This window comes from Rhinichthys klamathensis, unplaced genomic scaffold, assembly GCF_029890125.1.
Source record: "Rhinichthys klamathensis goyatoka isolate OS25496 unplaced genomic scaffold, OSU_Roscu_1.1 h1tg000212l_1, whole genome shotgun sequence".
NCBI classification, from domain to species: domain Eukaryota; kingdom Metazoa; phylum Chordata; class Actinopteri; order Cypriniformes; family Leuciscidae; genus Rhinichthys; species Rhinichthys klamathensis.
In genome coordinates, this window is record NW_026606737.1 from 308100 (window position 1) to 335000 (window position 26901).

Here is a 26901-nt window from a genome sequence, read left to right on the forward strand (position 1 = left end):
ATGCTTAAACGACAATTAGATATGTTGCCTTGGCAAACCGTTTGTGTTTGAATTGAAATAAAGCCATATATATATATAATAGTTGAAAAACTTGAATGTAAAAAATGAGAAAATGCTTAAATGAAAATGAAACAATTGCCTTGTCAAACTAACTAAAAACAGAGTTTAAGTTAAAGTACTAAAATTGCTAAATCTAAAACCGGAATATTTTTTTTAAAGCTAAATAGAAGTATTTAAAATAAAATAAAAATAATAAATAAATAAAAATGCACAACAAAATTGACAAAAAATTATATCACAACAAAATTACTAAAACTTAAACTAAAATAAAAAAATTAAAATATAAAAACAGAAGTTATTTCAACATTAATAAATACTATAATAGCAATACTATAATATGTAAATAATACTAAAATAACACTCTACTACAAACATTTCAAGTATAATGCTTATTGTTATTCAAGTCCCTTTTTCAAACGATGGTTATTTTTCATGCACATTTTTTTTTTACGTTTAAAACTCTGAGGGAGATTGGCTTCAAAGTGTTTTGATTGAATTCTTATTGATCTGATATAAATGTTCACACTACATTTTCTACAAACACCACACTACAAAACCTGTCTGTCACATGAGAGATCACTCTCTAAGAGTCCCATTCAGTTTCAACGAGATGCATTTTGCCTTTTTGCATGGCAGTGTTAAGAGCTGCACTTAGTGCTGACCACTTGTGACCGGATTCTCAGAGACGGATGTTAATACGAGGTGTGAATAAGGTCAAAGATATATTTTTTCAAACTTTAGGGACTTTTAACACAACACCATTTTTAACTAAGAAAGAACAACTTTGTGTGCTTTTGGCTGTTCATTTACACGACAATGGCATTTTGGGGGCCTGAGAATGCAAACTTTTGAAAACCAGATTCAAAGTAGAAGTTTTTGAAAACAATATGGTTTATCATCTCCTTGTAAACTACAAGAACGTGAATTTGTGAAAACGGTGACGTCATGCGCATGCGTGTTACGTGTTCAGATAGGCGCAAAGTGTTTATTTGCAAAGTATAACATCACCAACTACTGGCCTGGCAGCAGAACACAGCGTTTTTAGTCGTTTTTCGCGGATCTGTGTGAACGGGGATCGCTTTGACAATGTTGTCATCTGTACGCGAAAAACGCAAATGAAAAACATTTCCGTTTTTAGTGCATTATTCTTGCTGGCTGCTGTTGATGCTGTTGATGTTTAGATACATCATTCTGCAGAAGTGTACAGAACATGGCAGTTCAGAAGTATACAGAGAAGACTTTTTAATGGCTCTCTCACACTCCCTGGCCTCCTGTGGAGCTGCGTCTGTGCCAGTCGCTTTTCAGACCCTGATAAATCAGGGCCTACATTTCCTTCTACATGTCGCGGCAGTAGTGGGAGGTGTAAACTAGCCTGTGATGCGTTGCATTCACAACAGAGCCCAGAGGCACCCTGAACACAGGACAAATCACACGTTAACCGCTCTGTAAGGGATGTCAAATTACAATTAGAATTTCGAACATTGGTAGAATGTAAAATAACAATCAGATTTGCAAGATAGAAACTCGGAATTGCGAGTTACAAAGTCAGAATTATGAGATATAAACTCGCAGTTCTGACTTTTTTTCAGACCGTTCGCAAAAACCCACCCCCTTTAGTTACTGTTGCTATGTCTGACAAGCCACACCGCTCTCACGCCCCACCATGTTCTCTCTCACACACACACACACATTGAAAAATACATCGCGGAGCAGAGAGGACACTGACAACGCGCTGACAGACCAGGTTACTTTTGATATGAAAAAGTCTCAACTTTCACATTTGGTCATTTTTTACCGTTCTGTGGCTCTTTAATGTGTCTGACAGATCGCTGTGGCGGCTCAGTTAAAGCTCCTCGTGAACCCATCATCTCTTCCTTCTAGTTAATTTATAGCATCAAATAAACATTCAGTGCACTCTATTTTTCAAGTTCAAATCCTCCAAAGTTAAAGGGTTAGTTCACCCAAAAATGAATTCGGCGGATGGCGGATTATGATTGGTCAGATCACCTGTCAATCAAACTCCCTGCGAAGGGTCAATTTGCCAGAAAAAAAGTCGCAATTACCTTTTTTATTTGTTATTCTTGTTATTCTGTGGCGGAAACAAGCTTCCATAGAACCCGCTTGATGCATCGCTGGTACGTTGTTCATTCAAAACATTGCAGAAATAAAGAAGCTCATTGTGGAGATCGTATTAATGTCAAAACCGTCACCAAGGCTTTTACACAAAACGCATTTTCTGCGCTGCTTTTCTATTGTTTTCTATGTAAACATGCACTAGACGGACATCTTTGATGCATGTTTAGAGAGCTGTTTAGGAAGCCATGTTAAGTTAAAAGGAGTTTAACTTTTAAAAAACATTTCTTAAGAGATAACATAGGTTTTTTTTCCCCATTCCACTGCATCTCGCGTTTTTAAACGCAAAAAAGTACTCTGTGTGATCGGCGCTTTGGCTCTTTGTATTAAACTTTACATAAATACACGATGCTGTTTTGTTCATAATTCTTTATGCAATTTACAAAATTATATTTGATTTATAAACGTTAGTTTTTTTGCACTTTTTTTTATTTTCCAACTCCTCCCTCTCCTGTAATTCCTCATTTTCAAATTACAGGTCAGTTAAAAAAAGGTAGAACACTTCCATGTTTTTGATGTCACTTATGCTCTCCAAGGCTGCATTTATTTACAAAAAAGAGTAAAAACTGTGATATTATGACATATATTATTACAATTTAAAATTGTTTTCTATTATAATATATTTTAAAATGTAATTTTGTGATCAAAGCTGAATCTTCAGCATCATTACTCCAGTCTTCAGTGTCACATGATCCTTCTGAAATCACTCTAACATGCTGATTTGCTGCTCAAGAATGCTCTTATCAATGTTGAAAAGAGTTGTGCTGCTTTATATTTTTGTGGAAACCGTAATGTATATTTTTTTCAGGATTCTTGTGAACAGCAAATTAACAGCATTTATTTGAAATAGAAATCTTTTGTAACAATGTAAATGTCTTTACTGTCACTTTTAAACAAGTATTACTTTATTTAAAAAAAAAAAAACGTACCCCAATCTTTTGATCTGTAGTGTATAATACTGAAATAAGTCTGCATATCACATTTATTAATTGCTGTAGCTTGTTAATTTTATGTACATTTTAAATGTAACATGCAAGATTTAAGCCTGTGAAATAAGAGATACCTGGCAACAGAGAAATTTGAGTAAGAGGAACCAACTAATGGAGATGTTGCAATGGCAGCTTAATTATCTGTGACCTTTTAAAAGACCTCGTAATTGCTTATTACGCGGTTCTCTGGAATACTTGATTCTGATTGATGGTTTGATCAATGGTGCATTCTTTGGTCAAATGTGTTTGTATAGTGACAATAAACTGAATCATTGACCTGCGTTGGCTAGTCTCTCGTATCACTCCGCAGTCTCTTTCTTTTGCATCTGTCAGCCGTTTGCAGTTTGAACATCATCCTTTACTTAATCTCTCTCTCTCTCTCTCTCTCTCTCTCTCTCTCTCTCTCTCTCTCTCTCTCTCTCTCTCTCTCTCTCTCTCTCTCTCTCTCTCTCTCTCTCTCTCTCTCTCTCTCTCTCTCTCTCTCTCTCTTTATGCACAGATCACCGGCACACCTTCCACCACACCCACCACCCCCTGTCCACCCACCTCCCACCGCAGCGTTTCCGCAAGAGGGTTCTCAGTATGGACCGCCGGCGAAAGAAAAAGAGGAAGAAAAAGAAGACGTCCGTGCCCCCATCAGATGTCACGCCCACTATTCATGAGGTGGATGAGGAGGAGGCGGAGTCTGAGACGGAGGGCCAGTGCCAAGCAGCCACGCCCACTGAGCCATCTGAAGAGCTGCCACAGGTTACTTCAACTTACAGCTCTATTATTTTTGTAGATTGAAGTATGTAGTATACATTAATTTTTAGTACTGATGTACCTGGATGACCTACTTCTGCTGGTATACTGTATCAAACAATGCAATGCACTTGACTAGACCTTCCCTTTAATATGAAATATGAAATGGAAATAATGTCTCACTCTCTTTCTTGACTCTTGTGATTGGACCATCAGAAGTTAAGACATTTTTTGATGGGGGCAACTGATGATTATTTTGATAATCGATTAATCTTTTGATTATTTCTTTGAATAATCCAAAAATAATATATATATATATATATATATTTTACAGAATTCCTATTACACATTCTGCCCGATGTTGTCCTCCAAACTAATTTGAAGGAAATGAAAAGAAAAAGTTAATGTATCTATGAGGCTATGTGCAATTAAAAATGATGTGAAAAAAGGTGGTTAAAATTAAACGCTGCAAAAAATTCTTTTTAATACGTAGTATTTTTGTCTTTTTTTCCAGTCCAAATATCTAAAAACTCTTAAATCAAGATTTACTAGATGAGTAAAAGGCCATAAGATGCTATGTCTTTTTTTCTGAAAAAAAAAACAAAGAAAAAAAACCAAGCAAAATTCTCCGTAAATGGTGTAAGAAAAATAATCTTAATTCAAACAGACACAATATTATTTTTCTTACCCCATTGGCAGATAATTTTGCGGGTTTTTTTTTAGATAATAGCTTGCCATTTTCCTTGTCTAGTAAATGCATCTTGATTTGAAGACAAAAAATAACCACCTGGACAGCACTTGCTAAATTAAGCATGCAATATATTATAATGAGGTCATGTGACAACAATGTAGAGTACTATTGCTGGAAGAGTTTGTCATTGCATTCAGTTGCACATACTATTAAAAAAATACTATGCTGTATGCATATACTTTTAGCACAGTTTCTTTCTGCGCTGCTGCATATGTATGGATATATGTGTGAGAGATTGCAGGATAATAGGGAGATGCTGACAGATGTTGTGATCTTACAGCTCAGTTTGGGAAGTGAGGAGGACTTGGCGGCCGACCTCTCTCTCACCAGTTTTCATCTGGAGAGCGAGAGACCCCCGAGCAGCGAGGAGACCCCACCCATCCCCGCCGGAATGGAGGAGCAGCAGCAAACGCAAGAACGACCGGATGGAGAAGAGGAGGAAGAGATTTCAAACCGGTATTTCACTAATGATAGATCTACACCTGAATGAGTCTACAACTTATGAGTTGAAATACAGTCATCATTTACTCACCCTCATGTGTAGCCATCAAATTTATTCAACGCTATTTCAGAAATAATCATTGTAAGCAATCAATTGCGTGCATTTTTTTTAGATCATGCAGAGCTTCCATGTTTATTACAGTAATGAACAATACACAATACATTCAAGACATTAGTGTAAGTTCACTCATTTCTTAAGTGATTCATTTGAATGGTGTGTTCACAGCAGTTACTTTTGGATGTGCTTTCAATGGAAAGGGCATAATGCAACTTTTTTATACAATGTGATGCTGTGAAAAGAAGATGACTGCTTATGAGTGAGCTGGAAAAGTTGTATTTTAATGCCCTCTGCTGGCTTTCCTTCTTCTTGCAGCATATATATGCATATTTGGTTAAGGAAAATGTACAAATAAAACATCATTAGGCATAATTGCCTGCCTTATTTAATCATTTTTTATTTTATTTGCAGTGCCGTTGCTTTGAATAATGAGACTTTTGATTGTATATTATGTCTGGGCCCCTGACTTTAATTAAATGAATGAAAATGCTCCAAGCGCTTTACTATCATTTGAACTTGGGTCATTTTTTAATGTATATTTTTCATTTTTTGGCTCATTTAATTCGGTGTATAATTTCTGAACAACACACTGATTGGGATATATGGCCAGCATTAAATCAAATTGATGATATAGTGGCATTTTATTTATTGACATATTAATCATGCTGCATTTCATTCTCAGTTTGATACAATTATAGTTGCTGATGCAGCTGTTGATGCAGCTTAGTTTAAAAAAAAAATGTTTAATGAGTGTATTTGCCCCTTAAAGTGCCCCTATTATGCTATTTTAAAGGTTCCTAATTTTCTCCTACAACAGGTTTACATGCATCAAAGGTCAAACAACACTTTAATTTTCTCATAATATACATTGCACATCATCACATTTTTTAAAGATTCTCAAATGACTCGTCCGAAGATTCAGTGTCTTTAAACCCCTCCTTTCCGAGAGCTACTCTGCTCTGATTGGCCAGACAGCTCAGTCTGTTGTGATTGGTCTAACTCTTCAGCTCCTGAGGCTTCCTCAGTCCTCAGCGATTGTACACACTGTAAAGACAGTAACGATGGCGTCAATTTTACCATATCAATCTGAGCACGAATCAGATGATGAAACACTGGAAGAACAAGTTGTTCAACTCGAACCTCCATCGCAAGGACGACTCGAGCTGGACGTTTCTCTGTGATTCGCTACTCAGTTTGATGTACATTATGAGATATTGCAAAAGATATTTGTTTGAGTTACTACACTGATTTCAATTAAGATCGAACGACCGCAACAACATCCAAGTTGTCTGCTTTAATCCTTGTTTTAATCATCATGGCTACACACGCTGTAAGTGCACTGATTCTCGAGACAAAAAGCTACAGTTGCATGTCGTGCTCATAAATTTACACACCCCTTGCAGAATCCAGGAAAAAAAAATGATAGATCAAACCTTATATAAGATCATAAAAATTATGTCCTTTCTTAATTAACCACTGACATGTAAAACATAGTCATATAGTCAGCCTGTCGTTATCAGAAAATAAACCTTTAAAGGTGCAGTGTGTAGATTTTAGAGGCATCTAGCGGTTCGGTTGCGAGTTGCACTAAGGGCTCAGCCCACTGCTCACCCCTCCCTTTCGAAGAAGCTACGGTGGCTAAAACGGGACAAACATATCGTCAACAATATCTTTTTTTTTCTTTTTTTTTTTTTCTTTTTTATCATATTAGCCTTCATTCTTTTTCATTTATTTATTTATTTAATTTTTTTTTTTATTTTTTTTTTTTTATTATTATCATTATTATTACTATTTAGTTCATTTTTATCATGTCTGTTGTATCTGTAAGATTTTCTTCTGTTAAGTTATTTCCACTTGCACACTCAGTAATACATGCACACACACACACACACACACGCTTATGTATGTTATTTTCATGTTTACATGTTATTGTCTATGTATGAGACCTTTATGTTTTTTGTTGTCATAATTAAAAAAAAAAAAAAAAAAAAAAAAAAAAAAGATATTGCAACTGTAATTGCTCACCATAAGCATTAACACATTACATGTGTATATTTCTAATTTATTGCGGTGCACACGTGGGAACTGTATCATTAACTGCATCACTAACAGCGCATACGTTAGCCTAGCACTAACGTGAATGACTGATGTAAGAACAACAGACGATCTGCATCTGCAAATTATGCTTTTGCAGAGCAAAAAAACAGGGTCTTCTCGACATGTACACAACACCAACCAGCTACAGTGTTTGAGGCCGGGTCAGAGTAGAAGATGTTAGCGGGAAGCCAATGAATACCATAGGTGGGCATTATGCAAATGTGTTACATTGTTATGTATGTAAGTTACAGAAGTAAGACTGGAATTATACTGATGACTCGTTTCGGCAGTTCAGAATCGATTCTTTCTTTTGGGGGACTTTATTTATTTATCGTGCACTTTAATCTTTAAAACTTTGCAGACCTTTTACATTCACAAACAGCTATATTACACACTGCATGAAAGGTAATATCCGAAAAAGCGTAATAGGCGCACATGAAATCAAAAGCTAATATTAATATTTCTTTTAATCCTTTTCAGCATAGGTGTTTCGTGGTTAACCCAGCCACCTATAATAATGCACATATTTCACTCTATTAGCAATGCATCCTGCTCAGTTCATTTCATCCTGCTAATAACCATAGGTCAACAAAACAGTGTTCAATTGTAGGTTTCTTTTTAACAGGTTTAGCCCTTCTCTAGAACCTGCCAGTATGACAACACGGGGCTGGTTTCGCAGGAAGCCCGTCCACCGGCTGGCTGGAGCCCAGCGGAACAGCTACGACCTACGAGAACGCATCTGCATAGGCAGCATGACAGCCATGGAGACTGCGGTCTACCAGAAAGTTCCTACAGACGAAGCAGAGGCGCAGATGCTTGCCAGCGCTGACCTGGATGACATGAAAAGTAAGCAAAATCAGTTCTGAAGGAGTCGTGAAAATAGCGGGACGCTAATACAGAATTTGGAGGATGCAAATAATTTATCATCATAATATTAGGGCCATCAAAATTGCATTTTTTTGCATTTTATCTTAATCATTTAGTCTTTTTTTAAATTTGTCTTCAAGTAAAAATAAGATATATTTGAGATACTTGAGAAGCAACACTGCATGAGATATTAAGACTTATTTTTTAATGAATATAGCTTTAATATGAGTGTATTTTTATGACTGCACTGGGAGACTTTTTCAAGTGATAAAAATCTAAAACTTAATACAGATAAATTATACACTCTCTGAAATATCATATGCAGTGCTGCTTCTCAAGTAAACTGAATTTGTTTCAGGATTTTTTTGTATTTTACCTGGAAACCAATACACGTACAGTTGTTTTTTTGTAGTGTAGTAAGCCTAAATCTTTCGTAGATGACTAGTTAAATCAAGAAAGCTTTATTTCAGGGTCTTGTTAAAGGTGCAATGTGTAATATTTATGAGGATCTATTGACAGAAATGCAATATAAGATCCATAACTGTGTTCAGTGGTGTATAAAGACCTTACTCAATGAACCGTTATGTTTTTATTACCTTAGAATGAGACATTTATATCTACATAACCGCGGGCACCCCCTTCTATGAAGGTGGACATATTGTGACGTCATGTTTCTACCGTAGCCGACAGCGAACACACAGCGCTACAGACCGCGTTTCATTCATACCTTGAAAGAGAAGCAGCAGAAAGCTAGAAGCTAGCCATAGACACCGTGAGTAGTGACTTTTCCCTTGTCAGTGGTGTAAAATATGTAGTTGGATTGTTTCATGTAACTTAGTTCTTCTCCCTCGCTGTGTTATGGCTTTGACAATCAGCTGATTAGTACTATTGACCGTAAAACAGTAACGTTACAAGAGTCACCAACCCGTCGATCGCGGTCGACAAGTCGATCTTGGAAGCATTTTAAGTCGATCGCGAAGAGTTTTCAAACCCAGAGAAAAAAAAACAATATTTTTATTCATTATTATTTATTAATTTGTGTGTAGTAAATGGTGTCTAGGGGATGCGGAGGCGCGCGCGCTGTTACAATCACGTCATTTTAGCACCTTTGCGCTCATTCGGACGCGTCGAGTTTAAACAATGCTTTACGCTTTAGGGGGCTTTTACACTGGGCTCGTTTGCTGCGGTCCGAGCCCGAGCGCGTTTGTCCCCGGCGCCCCCCGCAGCGTTGGTCTGGTTTCTCACACAACTTGATTCTATCGAACCCTGGTGCGTTTGCGTGCATATGACGTCATCGCAAACGTGCACGACGCATGATAGAAAACACAACGTGGGGCAATATTGTGTTTTTTTATTAATTCGCTGCTATTATGCGCAGTTGAGTGAACAGTACAGGTTTACTGTGCGTGTGTCACATAAGGTGGCCTTCTGCTGCTTGCAAACGGACTCTTTTGAGGAGACAGTGGATTTCCAAATTTGGTGCCCTGATTTCACGCGCAATGCACGAATACACTGCGGTCAAGTGGGCCGCGCGTTGAAAATACACGGTCAAGCCAGCCGCACATTTTTTTTTAGTATCCGCGTCTAATCGTGTACTTACGGTATGGGTGCTGGAAGCGGTCAAAATTGTTTTTAAGACTCTATTTTCCGCTATTTTACATTTTATTAGGACACAAATAATACATTTTCATGATTTTTTTTAAAAAGCATGACTGTTTTATTATTATTATAAAGTGTGTAGGCCTATGAGTTACATTAATTATTACATAATATATTCATGTTCATAGTAATATCAATTAACATGAATCATTTTTACATTTTATTGTTAATTTTAATGTTTTTTTAGACACTATTTTCTGCTATTTTCCATCTCATTAGGACACAAATAATACAGTTTTATGATTTAAAAAAACATTACTTTTTTATTATTATTTTAATGTTTGTAGCCCTATATGTGATTCATTAATTATTACACAACTTATTCATTTTCATATTAATGCTAATTATCATACATCATTTTTTTTTTTACATTTTTATTGTTAATTTGAATGTTTATATATATATATATATATATATATATATATATATATATATATATATATATATATAAAATACATTATTGTACTTTATTAACTTTAATGAAATGTAATATTAATGTTAATTATCATACATTTATATTGCATTTTTATTGTTGATTTTAATGTTTTTATATAAAGTATACATTAATTATTATACATAATGTATTAATGTTTATTTATTTATTTTCTTACATTTTTTTTGTTAATGTTAATGGCAAATATTTGGCAAATAAATGGCAAATGAATACAACAGGCTTTTGGTGGCTTTTAATCTGTCAATTATAATTGAATTGCATATATAAGCTATAAACACCTTTATACAATCTATGAAATATACATTCATACCTGAAGTATGAAATATGATACTCAAAACACACACACACACACACACGCACACACAAACACACACATATACATTTTATATATAATGGGAGTTTTGCCATTTTACTTCAACTTCTAGCACTTACACCATGTCCCATATTCAAACACTCATAAAAAGTGTTCCTTCATAGGTTTGCTCATTCTTTCATTTGATTCCTGTTCAGAGTGACCCTGGCTATTACTGTATTTATTTTCAAGTCATGTTACTGTATAGTTTTGGAGAAAAGTAAAGGCAAACTCAACCCCATCCATCAAAGTGCATTATAGCACTTTACACCATGTCATATATTCCAACACTCATAAACAGTGTTCCTTCATAGGTTTGCCCATTCTTTCATTTGATTCCTGTTCAGAGTGACCCTGACTATTACTGTAATTATTTTCAGGTAATTTTACTGTATAGTTTTGGAGAAGAGTAAAGGCAAACTCACCCCAATCATCAAACTGCATTGTAGCACTTACACCATGTCCCATGTTCAAACACTCATAAAAAGTGTTCCTTCATAGGTTTGCTCATTTATTCATTGGATTCCTGTTCAGAGTGACACTGACTATTACTGTAATTATTTTCAGGTAATTTTACTTTATAGTTTTGGAGAAGAGTAAAGGCAAACTCACCCCAATCATCAAACTGCATTCTATCACTTACACCATGTCCCATGTTCAAACACTCATAAAAAGTGTTCCTTCATAGGTTTGCTCATTCGTTCATTGGATTCCTGTTCAGAGTGACCCTGACTATTACTGTAATTATTTTCAGGTAATTTTACTGTATAGTTTTGGAGAAAAGTAAAGGCAAACTCAGTCACTAGTGCATTCTATCACTTAACACTATGTCTCATGTTCAAACACTCATAAAAAGTGTTCCTTCATAGGTTTGCTCATTCATTCATTTGATTCCTGTTCAGAGTGACTCTGACTATTACTGTATTTATTATCAAGTCATTTTACTCTATAGTTTTGGAGAAAAGTAAAGGCAAACTCACCCCAATCATCAAACTGCATTGTAGCACTTACACCATGTCCCATGTTCAAACACTCATAAAAAGTGTTCCTTCATAGGTTTGCTCATTCATTCATTTCATTCCTGTTCAGAGTGACTCTGAATATTACTGTATTTATTATCAAGTAATTTTACTGTATAGTTTTGGAGAAAAGTAAAGGCAAACTCACCCCAATCATCAAACTGCATTGTAGCACTTACACCATGTCCCATGTTCAAACACTCATAAAAAGTGTTCCTTCATAGGTTTGCTCATTTATTCATTGGATTCCTGTTCAGAGTGACCCTGACTATTACTGTAATTATTTTCAGGTAATTTTACTGTATAGTTTAGGAGAAGAGTAAAGGCAAACTCACCCCAATCATCAAACTGCATTCTAGCACTTACACCATGTCCCATGTTCAAACACTCATAAAAACTGTTCCTTCATAGGTTTGCTCATTCATTCATTTGATTCCTGTTCAGAGTGACTCTGACTATTACTGTATTTATTATCAAGTAATTTTACTGTACAGTTTTGGAGAAAAGTAAAGGCAAACTCACCCCAATCATCAAACTGCATTGTAGCACTTAAACCATGTCCCATGTTCAAACACTCATAAAAACTGTTCCTTCATAGGTTTGCTCATTTGCTCATTGGATTCCTGTTCAGAGTGACCCTGACTATTACTGTAATTATTTTCAGGTAATTTTACTGTATAGTTTTGGAGAAGAGTAAAGGCAAACTCACCCCAATCATCAAACTGCATTCTATCACTTACACCATGTCCCATGTTCAAACACTCATAAAAAGTGTTCCTTCATAGGTTTGCTCATTTGTTCATTGGATTCCTGTTCAGAGTGACCCTGACTATTAATGTAATTATTTTCAGGTAATTTTACTGTATAGTTTTGGAGAAGAGTAAAGGCAAACTCACCCCAATCATCAAACTGCATTCTAGCACTTACACCGTGTCCCATGTTCAAACACTCATAAAAACTGTTCCTTCATAGGTTTGCTCATTTGTTCATTGGATTCCTGTTCAGAGTGACCCTGACTATTACTGTAATTAATTTCAGGTAATTTTACTGTATTGTTTTGGAGAAGAGTAAAGGCAAACTCACCCCAATCATCAAACTGCATTGTAGCACTTACACCATGTCCCATGTTCAAACACTCATACAAAGTGTTCCTTCATAGGTTTGCTCATTTGTTCATTGGATTCCTGTTCAGAGTGACCCTGACTATTACTGTAATTAATTTCAGGTAATTTTACTGTATAGTTTTGGAGAAGAGTAAAGGCAAACTCACCCCAATCATCAAACTGCATTGTAGCACTTACACCATGTCCCATGTTCAAACACTCATAAAAAGTGTTCCTTCATAGGTTTGCTCATTCATTCATTTGATTCCTGTTCAGAGTGACTCTGACTATTACTGTATTTATTATCAAGTAATTTTACTGTATAGTTTTGGAGAAAAGTAAAGGCAAACTCACCCCAATCATCAAACTGCATTGTAGCACTTACACCATGTCCCATGTTCAAACACTCATAAAAAGTGTTCCTTCATAGGTTTGCTCATTCATTCATTTCATTCCTGTTAAAAGTGACTCTGACTATTACTGTATTTATTATCAAGTAATTTTACTGTATAGTTTTGGAGAAAAGTAAAGGCAAACTCACCCCAATCATCAAACTGCATTGTAGCACTTACACCATGTCCCATGTTCAAACACTCATAAAAAGTGTTCCTTCATAGGTTTGCTCATTTATTCATTGGATTCCTGTTCAGAGTGACACTGACTATTACTGTAATTATTTTCAGGTAATTTTACTTTATAGTTTTGGAGAAGAGTAAAGGCAAACTCACCCCAATCATCAAACTGCATTCTATCACTTACACCATGTCCCATGTTCAAACACTCATAAAAAGTGTTCCTTCATAGGTTTGCTCATTCGTTCATTGGATTCCTGTTCAGAGTGACCCTGACTATTACTGTAATTATTTTCAGGTAATTTTACTGTATAGTTTTGGAGAAAAGTAAAGGCAAACTCAGTCACTAGTGCATTCTATCACTTAACACTATGTCTCATGTTCAAACACTCATAAAAACTGTTCCTTCATAGGTTTGCTCATTCTTTCAATATATTCCTGTTCAGAGTGACCCTGACTATTACTGTATTTATTATCAAGTCATTTTACTCTATAGTTTTGGAGAAAAGTAAAGGCAAACTCACCCCAAACATCAAAGTGCTTTCTATCACTTACACCATGTCCCATTTTCAAACACTCATAAAAACTGTTCCTTTATAGGTTTGTTCATTCTTTCAATATATTCCTGTTCAGAGTGACTCTTAATATTACTGTAATTATTTTCAAGTCATTTTACTGTATAGTTTTGGAGAAAAGTAAAGGCAAACTCACCCCAATCATCAAAGTGCATTCTATCACTTACACCATGTCCCATTTTCAAACACTCATAAAAAGTGTTCCTTCATAGGTTTGCCCATTCTTTCATTGGATTCCTGTTTAGAGTGACTCTGACTATTACTGTAATTATTTTCAGGTAATTTTACTGTATAGTTCTCTTACGAGAGGTTCTCTCGTATTGCGTAAGCTAGCTTACGCTACGGGAAAGATTCATCTTTTCTGAGAATTTGAAGCCAAAAAATTATCCTATAATTTTTTATCCATTGTCAACGCAGTTCAGCTGCAGCAGACCATGAGCGGGCTAGCTAGCAGCTCATTGGTTCGCTCACAGAGAACTGCTTAAGCCTATGAGGAGACGCGAATGAACTCTCGGCCAATGAGAGTCTGACCTGCTCTCATTGCGTCATAGCCCGCCGAAACGGGCGTGGTCAGAGAGTATAAATTAGCATCCCCAGGCTGTAAACTCTGATTTTCATCTCTTCAGCGAGGCTACACGCATCTGCTGATCCTGAGAGAAGCGGCCGTCGTTAAAAAAAGGTAACTCTAGCGAGCATCTGGGAGACTGAGGAAGCCGGCCGTCTTCGCCACCTTCAGCCGTCCTGCGAGCTAGCGCCATCCGACGGATTTGTATCCTTTTTACAAAAAGCTTCCTATACTTATTTGTATCTAAAAGAGCCGAGCGTCTTTTTAAAGATGTCTCGTAAATCCTCCTGCGGTTCTTGCCGCGCTCCCCTCGAGACTGGAGACCACCACGTCATCTGCGCTCTCTGCCTCGGATTGGAGCACGCCGAGCTCGCCCTCGCCGATGGCGGCTGCGATCTCTGCGAGGACATGCCGTTGTCGACCTTGCGGGCTCGACTTCAGGCCACTAAAGTTGCTTCCGCGCCGCCTCTGACTTCGCCGCGGAAGAAGAAACGCCGCTCTCAGAGGCCGCCGGAACCCCAGCTAGAAGCGTTCATCCCGCCGGGGCCTGTCGCCTCCCGCTCTCCTTCTCCGCCGCTTCCGGACATACAGTTGCCGCCGAGTGGCCGCTCTGTCGCCTCCGATGACGCCGCGGACATTAAGGAAACCTGTTCGCTTCTCGCTTCAGACAGTGAGGAATGGTCCGGTTCTCACGCCTCCTCGGCCCGAGAATCCTCTGGGACCCGCGCTGGAATCGAGGAGGAATTAGTGCGCCTCCTCTCACAGGCCGTCGAACGCCTCGGGCTCGATTGGTCCCCTCCCCCCGAGCAGACCATCAACCGTATGGACGGCAGCTACTTCCGCCAGCGCTCGACTCCCGTCACTAAACGGGCCGCGCCCTTCCTGCCTGAACTGCACGCGGAACTCACAAAGTCCTGGAATGCCCCGCTCTCTGCTAGAACTCGCTCTGACTCTTCCGCCCCGCTTCGCGTTGTGGACGGAGCCGCAGAAAAGGGCTATCTCTCCATTCCCCCTGTAGAGGACCTGGTCGCCGCACATTTATGCCCGCCTTCTACGAGATGGCGCTCATCTCCTGTGCTTCCCTCTAAAGCCTGCAGAGCGACTTCAAGCTTTCACGCTTGTTTGTTTGTTTATTCACAATACAACACACATTACAATAGTACAGTTTGAAGATACAAAGTAGGTTAAGTATCATGAAATGGGTCTCCCAAAGAAGCTAAAAAGCTTATAAATAGGGGCCCATGGTTCTTGTACAAGTAATTATAGACAAGGTACAGTGGGAACACAATAAGTGCACACAGGGAATACCACAACATACGTATTAACAACATACTCACTCATACAATCATACACACATCCCAGTAATCCATGAAAGTCAGTTTTAGAATTAGATATAGGTTAATAAGAACTTATGTTTTAATTGTCTTTTGAAGTTGGAGATAGTGGGCAACACCTTAAGACCATCATCAATCCCGTTCCAGATCTGCGGCCCCTTACAAACAACACTCATACTGGTGCGCACATGTCGGCGGTATTTTCCGAATATAAGTGGTTTGATTCTCGTTTGGTATGTATGCCGGGGGCTGTAGATAGGAACAAGACTACTCAACCTAGGGTTCAGGCTATTTACGATTTGAAACATTAGACAGGCATTATGATATTTATTTAGCTCAGCCAGTCTTAATATCTTAAAGTGATAAAAAAAGGGGCGGGTCGGGGAATTTATCTCCGACCAGGACAGAGCCCGTATGGCTTTCTTTTGCAAGGTTTCGAGTTTTTTAAGATGACTTGTAAAGGTGTTGCACCATATCACATTACAATAGATAAGATGTGGTTCAAAGAGAGTTTTATACATCATCATAAGGGCAGACAGAGGAAGAAAGTGCCTGATCTTATAAAACAAGCCAACATACTTTGATAATTTATTTACTAGATGGTCAATATGACATTTAAAGCTAAGAGATTCATCAATGAGGACCCCCAAAAATGTTGTTGAGTATACTCTTTTTATTACCTGCCCATTGATTTTAATCAGGCATTGTGCAGTGTTTTTTAAAAAAGCTGATTTTTTGTTCGCATTAAATAAGATGAAATTTGTTTTGCTAATATTTAATGACAGTTTGTTACATTTAAACCAGGAGTCAACTTTAGTTAACTCTGAGTTTACTATATCTTGTAGTATATGTGGGTTTCTGTGTGATGCAAATAGATTTGTGTCGTCAGCAAAATTTATTTTATGAAATATTTTAGAGGAATTTATAAAATCATTTATGTATATAATGAATAGAAGTGGACCCAAGATTGAACCTTGGGGGACCCCATAGATTATAGGTATACAAGTAGAGTTTTGATCATCGACATGGACATACTGTTCCCTCTCATTTAGATAACTTCTGAACCATTCAAGTGCTAGACCTCTGATACCATAATGATGTAATTTGTATAATAAGATATCAAAGTCAATGGTGTCAAATGCTTTTGATAGGTCCAAGAAGACACCAACACCGCATTTTCCCTCTTCAATACAGTCATTAATTTGTTCTATTAAGTCGAGTATTGCCATACAGGTTGTGCTCTTTTTTCTAAAACCATATTGTGAAGGGACAAGAATATCCAATTTGTCAAGATAACCACTAAGTCTATTGTGTACCACTTTCTCCATTACTTTAGAGAAAGTGGGTAGAATTGATATGGGCCGGTAATTGCTCATATCATTTCTGTCACCAGATTTAAAAATTGGGATTATCTTAGCAATTGTTGTCATTTTTGGTACAGTACCAGTAAATAAAGAAAGATTAATACAATGAGCCAATGGTTCTACAATAATGTTCGCTACTACCTTCATGATCCTACTGCATATTCCATCCACACCAGCTGAGCATGAGCTCCTCAAGTCCAAAATGATCTTGAGGAGTTCAGTACCGTCTGTTGGCATCATAAAAAATGAGTGAGTGTAGCTACCAGAGAGAAAGTGCTTAAAGGTGACATCCTGGGGTTGGCTTATCTTTTTAGACAAATTTGCACCTATTGAAGCAAAATGATCATTAAAAGTATGTGTTAGATCAGCTTTGGCATCACCAATGTCAGGTAGAACAGTCGGTTTATGCCTCCTATTCAGAACTTCATTTAGAACATTCCATGTCCTCCTGCAGTCCCCCTGCGAACCTTTTAACAGTTCGGTATAGTGAATTCGTTTTCTTATTCTTATGATCTGTGTTAGTTTATTTTTATATGAAATATATTTCTCTTTTTTTAAGATAGAAGGGCTTTTTATGTAAGATTTATAAAGCTTAGCTTTATATTTAATTGACTTCAAAATCCCCTTTGTGATCCAAGGGTTCTGGAGAGTAGTACTGCATCTGACAGTCTTCTCGGGAATTGTGTCCTTGATGGAATCTTGAATAATCTTTATCAGACTGTCATATGCAGTATCAGGAGTCACACTGTCATAGACAGAGTCCCATGATTTTGCCTGTAAGTTAACAGTTAAATGTTGTAAGGTTCTCTCATTGATTATTTTAGATTTAATTTTAAAGAGTGAAGGAGAGAATGATTTATCAGAACCAAAGAATATTACAATGGGAAAATGGTCTGTAATGTCAGACTGCACAACTCCTGTCTCCAACTTAGTATTTTGAATATTAGTCACGATATTATCAATAATAGTTTTAGATGTCGGTGTAACTCTAGTAAATCTGTTAATGGTGGGGAAAAAGGAGAAGGAATGCAATGTGTTCATTAAGTCGTGTTTTGCCCCATCTTCCTTAGAAATATCAATGTTATAGTCACCAAGAAGTATGCAGTCCTTTTTTAGCTTATTCAATTTGTGTAATAGATCTTCCAATTTACTGCAAAATATGTCAAGAGCAATATCTGGTGGACGATAGATAACACCGGCAATAAATGTTTTGTCAGACGTGTTAATCTCAATAAACAAAGACTCACAGTGGTCATCCTCTAAACAAAAATCACAGATATTGACTTGGAGACAGCTCTTGACATAAAGGCAGACCCCTCCACCTATCCTATTAGGTCTGTTCTTAATGTATAGATTATACCCATCGAGATTAAGTAAATCGACATTTGAAAAGTCATTTAGCCAAGTTTCACTACATCCAATAACATCAAAATGACAGCTTAAGTTAGATAACAGGAAAGCTAAATCAGAGTGATGTTTGTTTAGGCTTCTGATGTTTAAATGTAACAGTGAATAATTATATATATCATTTAATGGTTTTAAATTTTCAAGGTCAAAAACATTACAACTGATTTTTCCACCCATATCAATGCAGTGCTGAGAATCTCCAACGATATTAAGATCATCAAAGCCCATATAAACAGTACAAATTGATCATGGAATTTTCTGGAATTACATTGAAACATTGACACTGCAATAACCGCAAACGCCAACGGAGCAACCACACGCATACGCATACACACAACATATACATAAAAAAATATTGTAGTACCATTGTGTAGTAATTTGTACCACGCCACAGTCATCAGCAACAACTTGCAATGAAAAGAAAAAAAAAGAAGAAATAATAATAACCTCAAAATGAAACATAAGATGTCTCTCACCATACCGCCCTAGAAACAGGCCTCCCGTGAAAGGGAGCAGTCTATTGTAAACATTAAGTCATATTAAAGTCCTGATAGAGAGACTATCTCCCGTTTTTGGGCGACCTGTGATCTTATGCGTTCCGTGAGGGCAAGGAGACAATAAAGGCTTCAGCCTCAGCTACCGTTGGAAAATGTTTCCTACCTCCTGACTCCATCTTGATGTAAAGCCTGGCCGGGTACAGCAGGGCCGGCTTAAACCCTCGCTCGTACAACTCCGACATGACCACCTTGAACTCGTTCCGCTGCTGCACGACCTCTGGAGGATAATCCTCAAACACAAGGATGGAATGATCCCGGAATTTCAGCCTACCCCTCATGGACCGGGCATGACGGATGATCTTGTCCTTTACCTGGAACCTGAGGAGACGGATGATGACCGGTCTTGGCCGCTGGTTGGGTGCAGGTTTAAGTGCCAGGGCTCTATGGGCCCGTTCACATTCCACAGGCGAATTTAGGACCCCTCCAAAGACCTCCTCGAGCATCTTTGTGAAAAAAACTGTCGGTTGTATCCCCTCCACGGATTCAGGTACACCGATTACTCTGATGTTGTTACGCCGACTTCGTGATTCGAGGTCGACAACTTTAATTGCTAGTTTAGCATGGTCCGTCTGGAGCTTAGCGATAGCTTCATTTGCAGCTTTCAGGCGTATCTCTCGCGCGTCACCTTCGCTCTCAAGAATTTCAAGTTTCTCAGCGTGTTCTGTCACTGTATTTATGACACAGTTCAATTTGGTCTCAAGAGCTGAGAAAGTTTGTTTGAAATCCTCGGAGATGGCAGTTCGATGAGACTCAAGCAGGTGGGTGAGTGACGCCATGGTGACCGCCTCGGCGTTTGAGTCGGTTTGCACCGCTTTAGCTTTCGGCATAGTTGTTGCAGATCAGCAAGATAGTAAATCCACCACTTTTGGATAGTTTTAGGAGCGAGTTAGGTTACAATCGTTGAGATTAATGAGCGAACATTTGCAAATGCAAGAGCGCGAGACGCAGCGTGCTTCACTTGTTACCACATCACGTGACCACCTCCCTTAACGCCCGCGCTTATTCAGCCGCCGGCCAAGCAGCCTCTGCACTTCACTCCATGTCCGTCCTTCAGATACTACAGGGTGATTTACTTCGTGAATGGGACGAGAGCGGAAAAAATCCCCCCACAGTTGCGGATTTGAGGAGCGCCACGGACATTGCCCTTCGCGCTACAAAATCTGCTGCTCAAGCCCTGGGGAAATGCATGGCCGCCATTTGTGTGTCTGAAAGACATTTGTGGCTCACACTCGCCGACATGGGAGATTCTGAGCGCGCCGCCTTTCTCAATGCCCCGCTCTCTCCATCCGGCCTCTTCGGATCTGCTGTCACGGGTATCGTTGACCGTTTCTCCGAAGTGCAGAAAGCCTCTCAGGCCATGAATCTTTTTCTGCCTCGTCGCGCTAGCTCCTCTGCAGGCAGCTCACGTGACCAGCCTCCTGCACGAGCCCCACTCCAGCGCCCAGCTCAGCACAGTCAGACTTCTCAGCGACGCCAGGGCGGCCGCCCTCGTTCTCGCTCTGACAGCCGCCACAGACCGCCGCCTCCTCGGGGGCCTCGGCCTAGGATCACGCTGAAACCTGATCACTCGAAGTCTGCCTAGCACAGCTGAGAAAAAGACGGCGCTCTCCCGCCGCGGCCGGACCCCCGTCAAAGTTTCGCCCTTTGTTAGTCCCCGCTCACGCGGCTACTACAGCAGTGTACCCCGCCATTACCAAGCCGGTCCCCTTTCCCGCTTGCATGAGCACAAACGCCGGTTTCACGGCGACCCAGAGAAATCTCAAAAAGAGCATAAAAGCCTCCTGTGTAGAAAATGTGCCCACAACACTGTGTTCACTCATACACAAAAGCATTTCAGTTCCCGTGTTTCTCACAGAGCCCACTCTCATAAAGCGGTTCCAACCCGCTCGAGTTTCAGAGAACATAAGCGCGCCCACGAGCCTGTGTGCGCGTCCCACCTCTGCTCACTCTGTTACACGGCCCTTAAACTCCTCTCTGGTTGTTAGTCCCGCTGTCATAAACACTTTGAGCACGCTCGCGCAGCCCGCTATGTGCAGCAACGGGGACCATGTAGCCATTCACCCCTTAGCGTTACGCTTCAAAGCGTGGGAAGCTATTCCGGGAATTTCCCAGTGGGTGCTAAACACAATAAGGCTAGGCTATCGCTTACGCTTTCACCGCCGCCCTCCACGTTTTCGAGCGCGGCTAGAAACTATTGTCAACCCAGAAGCAGTGACACTGCTCCGTTCAGAGATAGCAAAACTATTGTGCAAAAGGGCTATAGAGAGAGTTCCTCTGTCTATGAGCGAGTCGGGGTTTTACGGCCGTTATTTTCTGGTTCCCAAGAAAGATGGCGGCCTCAGACCAATCTTAGACCTCAGATTTCTGAACAAAGTTCTCAAGAAGAGACCGTTCAAAAGGCTTACTATCAGAAAACTCCTCACGCAGGTGCGCCAGGGGGACTGGTTCATTTCACTAGATCTGAAAGATGCTTACTTTCAGATTCAGATAAATCCCCTTCACAGGCCATTCTTACGTTTCGCCTTCGAAGGCCAGGTTTATCAATACACCGTCCTTCCGTTCAGCCTATCCCTAGCACCCCGTACGATCACGAGGTGCTTGGATGCGGCGCTCGCCCCCCTGCGGAGTCAGGGGCTGCCAATACTGAACTTTTTGGACGACTGGCTGATTTTGGCACAATCACAGAGAGAGCTACTGTCTCATCGTACAGTTCTCCTCGACCATCTGAAAGCTTTGGGCCTCTCTGTCAACTGGACAAAGAGTGCACTACAACCCAGTCAGACTATCTCCTTCTTGGGTATAGAGCTAGACTCGGTCACGATGACGGCTCGTCTGTCAACACAGCGCGCGTGCCGTGTTCAGCGTCTCGCCGCATCTTTTCAGATGAACAGACTCACACCTCTGAAAACTTTTCAGAAGGCGTTGGGTTACATGGCCTCAGCCTCCGCGGTGCTCCAGCTGGGGTTACTGCGCATGCGCCCGCTTCAGCTCTGGTTGAAGAGCCATGTGTCTCACCGTGCGTGGACCACGGGTCGCCAGCTGATAAAGGTAACGCAGACCTGTATCACAGCTCTAAAGCCATGGACTGTGGCAGAATGGTTTCAGCGGGGCGTTTCCATGGGGACCCTTTCTCGCCGAAAAGTCATCTCGACAGACGCATCCAACACGGGTTGGGGTGCGGTCTGCGAGGGCCCACCCACCTTCGGCCCCTGGTCAGCTCAGGAGAGCCTCCTCCACATAAACTGTTTGGAGATGCTGGCGGTCGAGAACGCGCTCACGCACTTTCTTCCGCGCATTCACGGTCACCACGTGCTGATCCGTTCGGACAATATAGCCGTGGTCTCCTATCTAAACCGTCAGGGCGGAGTCAGATCCAGGAATCTCTTCCGGCTGACAGAACGCATCTTAGTTTGGTCTCAGTGTCACCTGCTCGACGCACGTGCCGGGTCATCTGAACGACGGTCCAGACAGTCTGTCCAGGAACCCCATTCCCCCCGAGGAATGGTCCCTGCACACTCTTACAGTCCAAAAGCTGTGGCGAATATTCGGCAGAGCAGAGGTGGACCTCTTCGCCTCAGTAGAGAACACCCACTGCCCAACATTTTTCTCAAAGAGCGAGGACGCGCTAGCCCAGACCTGGCCCAGCCGCCCGCTTTATGCATTCCCGCCGGTTTCTCTGCTACCACAGGTGCTTCACCTGGGAAGGGAAACACGCCACTCGGTGCTCCTCATAGCCCCGCGTTGGGAGGGTCAGACTTGGTTTCCGGAGCTCACTCAGCTGTCACAGACAGCCCCGTGGCCCATTCCAATCAGAGCAGATCTCCGCTCCCAAGCTCGCGGCACGATCTGGCATCCCCACCCAGAGCGCTGGGCGCTACATGCGTGGGTGATCAACAACTACCCGTTGCTTTGCCAGAGGGAGTGTTAAACACGATCATACAGGCTAGAGCGGCTTCTACTAGAAGGCTCTATGCGTCTAAATGGTCTGTGTTCTCTAAATGGTGCACCGACAGAAACTTGGACCCACGGTTATGCGAGTGTAGCCGGCGCGGTCTGCACTTCGCCGACTACTGCGTTGTGTTCTGGTGCGCTGAAGACAGGACACTGACTTTCCTCAAGGCACTTTATTTGGCTCAACTGTTAAATTTCAAAGAGAGCAAAATTCAGGATTCTATCATCGAGCAGAATCAGTCTCTCTTAATCATGTAGAATGCAGACTGAGAAAAGAACGCGAAAATTCAGTATATGACCTCACATCCAATAGAGGGCGCACATACACAACAAATAACTCTCCCAATACCTATAAGCTACCATGACATAACTGAACAATACAGTATTTTGGTGAAATAAACTCACAACCAATAGAAAATAAAAGGTTACAAAAATATTTGTCATTCTTTGACCTGTTACACGAGGTTCCTTCCTTGCTAGTTTTTCTCCAAGAGATGTTGGACAAGGTCAGGTCCCCGTCCACTCTCAAGGTGTATGTGGCATCCGTCGCAGCGTTCGTTGAACCCCGGCGCGGCCAGTCACTGGGCAAAGATGGCTTGGTCATCTGCTTCCTCAGAGGAGCTAGAAGGATGAACCCCCTACGCCCCCCTTCGGTGCCGATGTGGGACCTTTCCATAGTTCTCGAAGCTATAAAAGCCCCTCCATTCGAACCGCTAAACACCGTGGACCTCAAATACCTTTCGCTCAAAACAGTTTTTCTGCTCGCGCTCGCGTCAGTAAAACGTGTGGGAGACCTTCACGCGCTGTCCATTAGCGCTTCCTGTCTCGAGTTTGGGCCCAATGACTCCTTAGTCGTTCTTAAGCCTAGACATGGTTATGTCCCAAAAGCGATTGGTACCCCGTTCAGGGCAAAAGTTATTTCCCTATCGGCTCTGCCTGCATCCGATAGCGAATCTGACTCTAATCTCCTGTGTCCGGTCAGGGCCCTGAGATTATACATTACTCGCACTGCTCCGGTCAGACGATCCGAGCAGCTTTTTGTTTCGTTCGGTGGGCGCACCAAGGGGTTGGCCGCCTCGAAACAGACTCTATCCAGATGGATAGTTGATGCCATTGCAGCCGCATACGCATCAAAAGACCTGCCATGCCCTCTGGGCATCAGGGCTCATTCCACTAGAGGCATGGCCTCATCGTGGGCATGGTCCAGCGGAATTTCCATTCATGACATTTGTGTGGCAGCGGGATGGGCTTCCCCCTCCACCTTTGTCAGATTTTACAATCTGGAAGTTCCCGCCTTGCAGGCTAAACTACTAGCAGTCTAGTATGTTACAGCTCTTCTGGTTGAGCTGCACTATAGGGAGTCATTCACACAGACCGGTTTCGCTCTGTCCCTCTCTATCATGTGCTTATGTACTACACAATCTCCGGCCCGCTCTGCTGGCCTTTGTCACAGGTACATATAATTATTCCCACTCATAAGGGTTCCCCGGGGTCTCCCCTGGGACTCTTAGTGGATGCTTAGCACGCACGGCGTTGACCAGGTGTTCCCGTAGCGTAAGCTAGCTTACACAATACGAGAGAACCTCTCGTAAGAGAACGAATCGGTTACCTAACGTAACCTCGGTTCTCTGTAGATGAGGGAACGAGTATTGCGTTCCTGGCCGTGCTTGTGCTCCTAGCGTTCTCGCTTCATTCTATGAAAACCAGAGTTTACAGCCTGGGGACGCTAATTTATACTCTCTGACCACGCCCGTTTCGGCGGGCTCTGACGCAATGAGAGCAGGTCAGACTTTCATTTGCTGAGAGTTCATTCGCGTCTGCTCATAGGCTTAAGCAGTTCTCTGTGAGCGAACCAATGAGCTGCTAGCTAGCCCACTCATGGTCTGCTGCAGCTGAACTGCGTTGACAATGGATACAAAATTATAGGATATTTTTTTGGCTTCAAATTCTCAGAAAAGATGAATCTTTCCCATAGCGTAAGCTAGCTTACGCAATACGAGAGAACCTCTCGTAAGAGAACTATACAGTAAAAGGACTTGAAAATAATTACAGTAATATTAAGAGTCACTCTGAACAGGAATATATTGAAAGAATGAACAAACCTATAAAGGAACAGTTTTTATGAGTGTTTGAACATGGGACATGGTGCAAGTGCTAGAATGCACTTTGATGATTGAGGTGAGTTTGCCTTTACTTTTCTCCAAAACTATACAGTAAAATTACTTGATAATAAATATAGTAATAGTCAGAGTCACTCTGAACAGTAATCAAATGAGAGAATGAGCAAACCTATGAAGGAACACTTTTTATGAGTGTTTGAAAATGGGACATGGTGTAAGTGATAGAAAGCACTTTGATGTTTGGGGTGAGTTTGCCTTTACTTTTCTCCAAAACTATACAGTAAAATGACTTGATAATAAACACAGTAATAGTCAGGGTCACTCTGAACAGGAATATATTGAAAGAATGAGCAAACCTATGAAGGAACAGTTTTTATGAGTGTTTGAACATGAGACATAGTGTTAAGTGATAGAATGCACTAGTGACTGAGTTTGCCTTTACTTTTCTCCAAAACTATACAGTAAAATTACCTGAAAATAATTACAGTAATAGTCAGGGTCACTCTGAACAGGAATCCAATGAACAAATGAGCAAACCTATGAAGGAACACTTTTTATGAGTGTTTGAACATGGGACATGGTGTAAGTGATAGAATGCAGTTTGATGATTGGGGTGAGTTTGCCTTTACTCTTCTCCAAAACTATACAGTAACATTACTTAATAATAAATACAGTAATAGTCAGAGTCACTCTGAACAGGAATCAAATGAATGAATGAGCAAACCTATGAAGGAACACTTTTTATGAGTGTTTGAACATGGGATATGGTGTAAGTGCTACAATGCAGTTTGATGATTGGGGTGAGTTTGCCTTTACTTTTCTCCAAAACTATACAGTAAAATTATTTGATAATAAATACAGTAATAGTCAGAGTCACTCTGAACAGGAATCCAATGAACAAATGAGCAAACCTATGAAGGAACAGTTTTTATGAGTGTTTGAACATGGGACATGGTGTAAGTGCTACAATGCAGTTTGATGATTGGGGTGTTTGCCTTTACTTTTCTCCAAAACTATACAGTAACATTACTTGATAATAAATACAGTAATAGTCAGAGTAACTCTGAACAGGAATCAAATGAATGAATGAGCAAACCTATGAAGGAACAGTTTTTATGAGTGTTTGAACATGGGACATGGTGTTAAGTGCTAGAATGTAGTTTGATGATTGGGGTGAGTTTGCCTTTACTCTTCTCCAAAACTATACAGTAAAATTACCTGAAATTAATTACAGTAATAGTCAGGGTCACTCTGAACAGGAATCCAATGAACAAATGAGCAAACCTATGAAGGAACAGTTTTTATGAGTGTTTGAACATGGGACATGGTGTAAGTGATAGAATGCAGTTTGATGATTGGGGTGAGTTTGCCTTTACTCTTCTCCAAAACTATAAAGTAAAATTACCTGAAAATAATTACAGTAATAGTCAGGGTCACTCTGAACAGGAATCCAATGAACAAATGAGCAAACCTATGAAGGAACACTTTTTATGAGTGTTTGAACATGGGACATGGTGTAAGTGATAGAATGCAGTTTGATGATTGGGGTGAGTTTGCCTTTACTCTTCTCCAAAACTATACAGTAACATTACTTAATAATAAATACAGTAATAGTCAGAGTCACTCTGAACAGGAATCAAATGAATGAATGAGCAAACCTATGAAGGAACAC

At 40.3% G+C, this 26901-nt stretch overlaps 1 protein-coding gene across 1 annotated transcript in view; it reads left to right on the top strand.

The window, feature by feature from the left end:
* The window catches only part of slc4a3 (solute carrier family 4 member 3), a 115136-nt gene that overhangs the window by 46837 nt on the left and 41398 nt on the right, over positions 1–26901 (top strand). The window contains exons 4-6 of the mRNA XM_056263997.1: positions 3682–3929; positions 4955–5130; positions 7956–8176. Of these exons, the coding sequence (XP_056119972.1) occupies positions 3682–3929; positions 4955–5130; positions 7956–8176 (645 nt within the window). The remainder of the gene's footprint in view (positions 1–3681; positions 3930–4954; positions 5131–7955; positions 8177–26901) is intronic.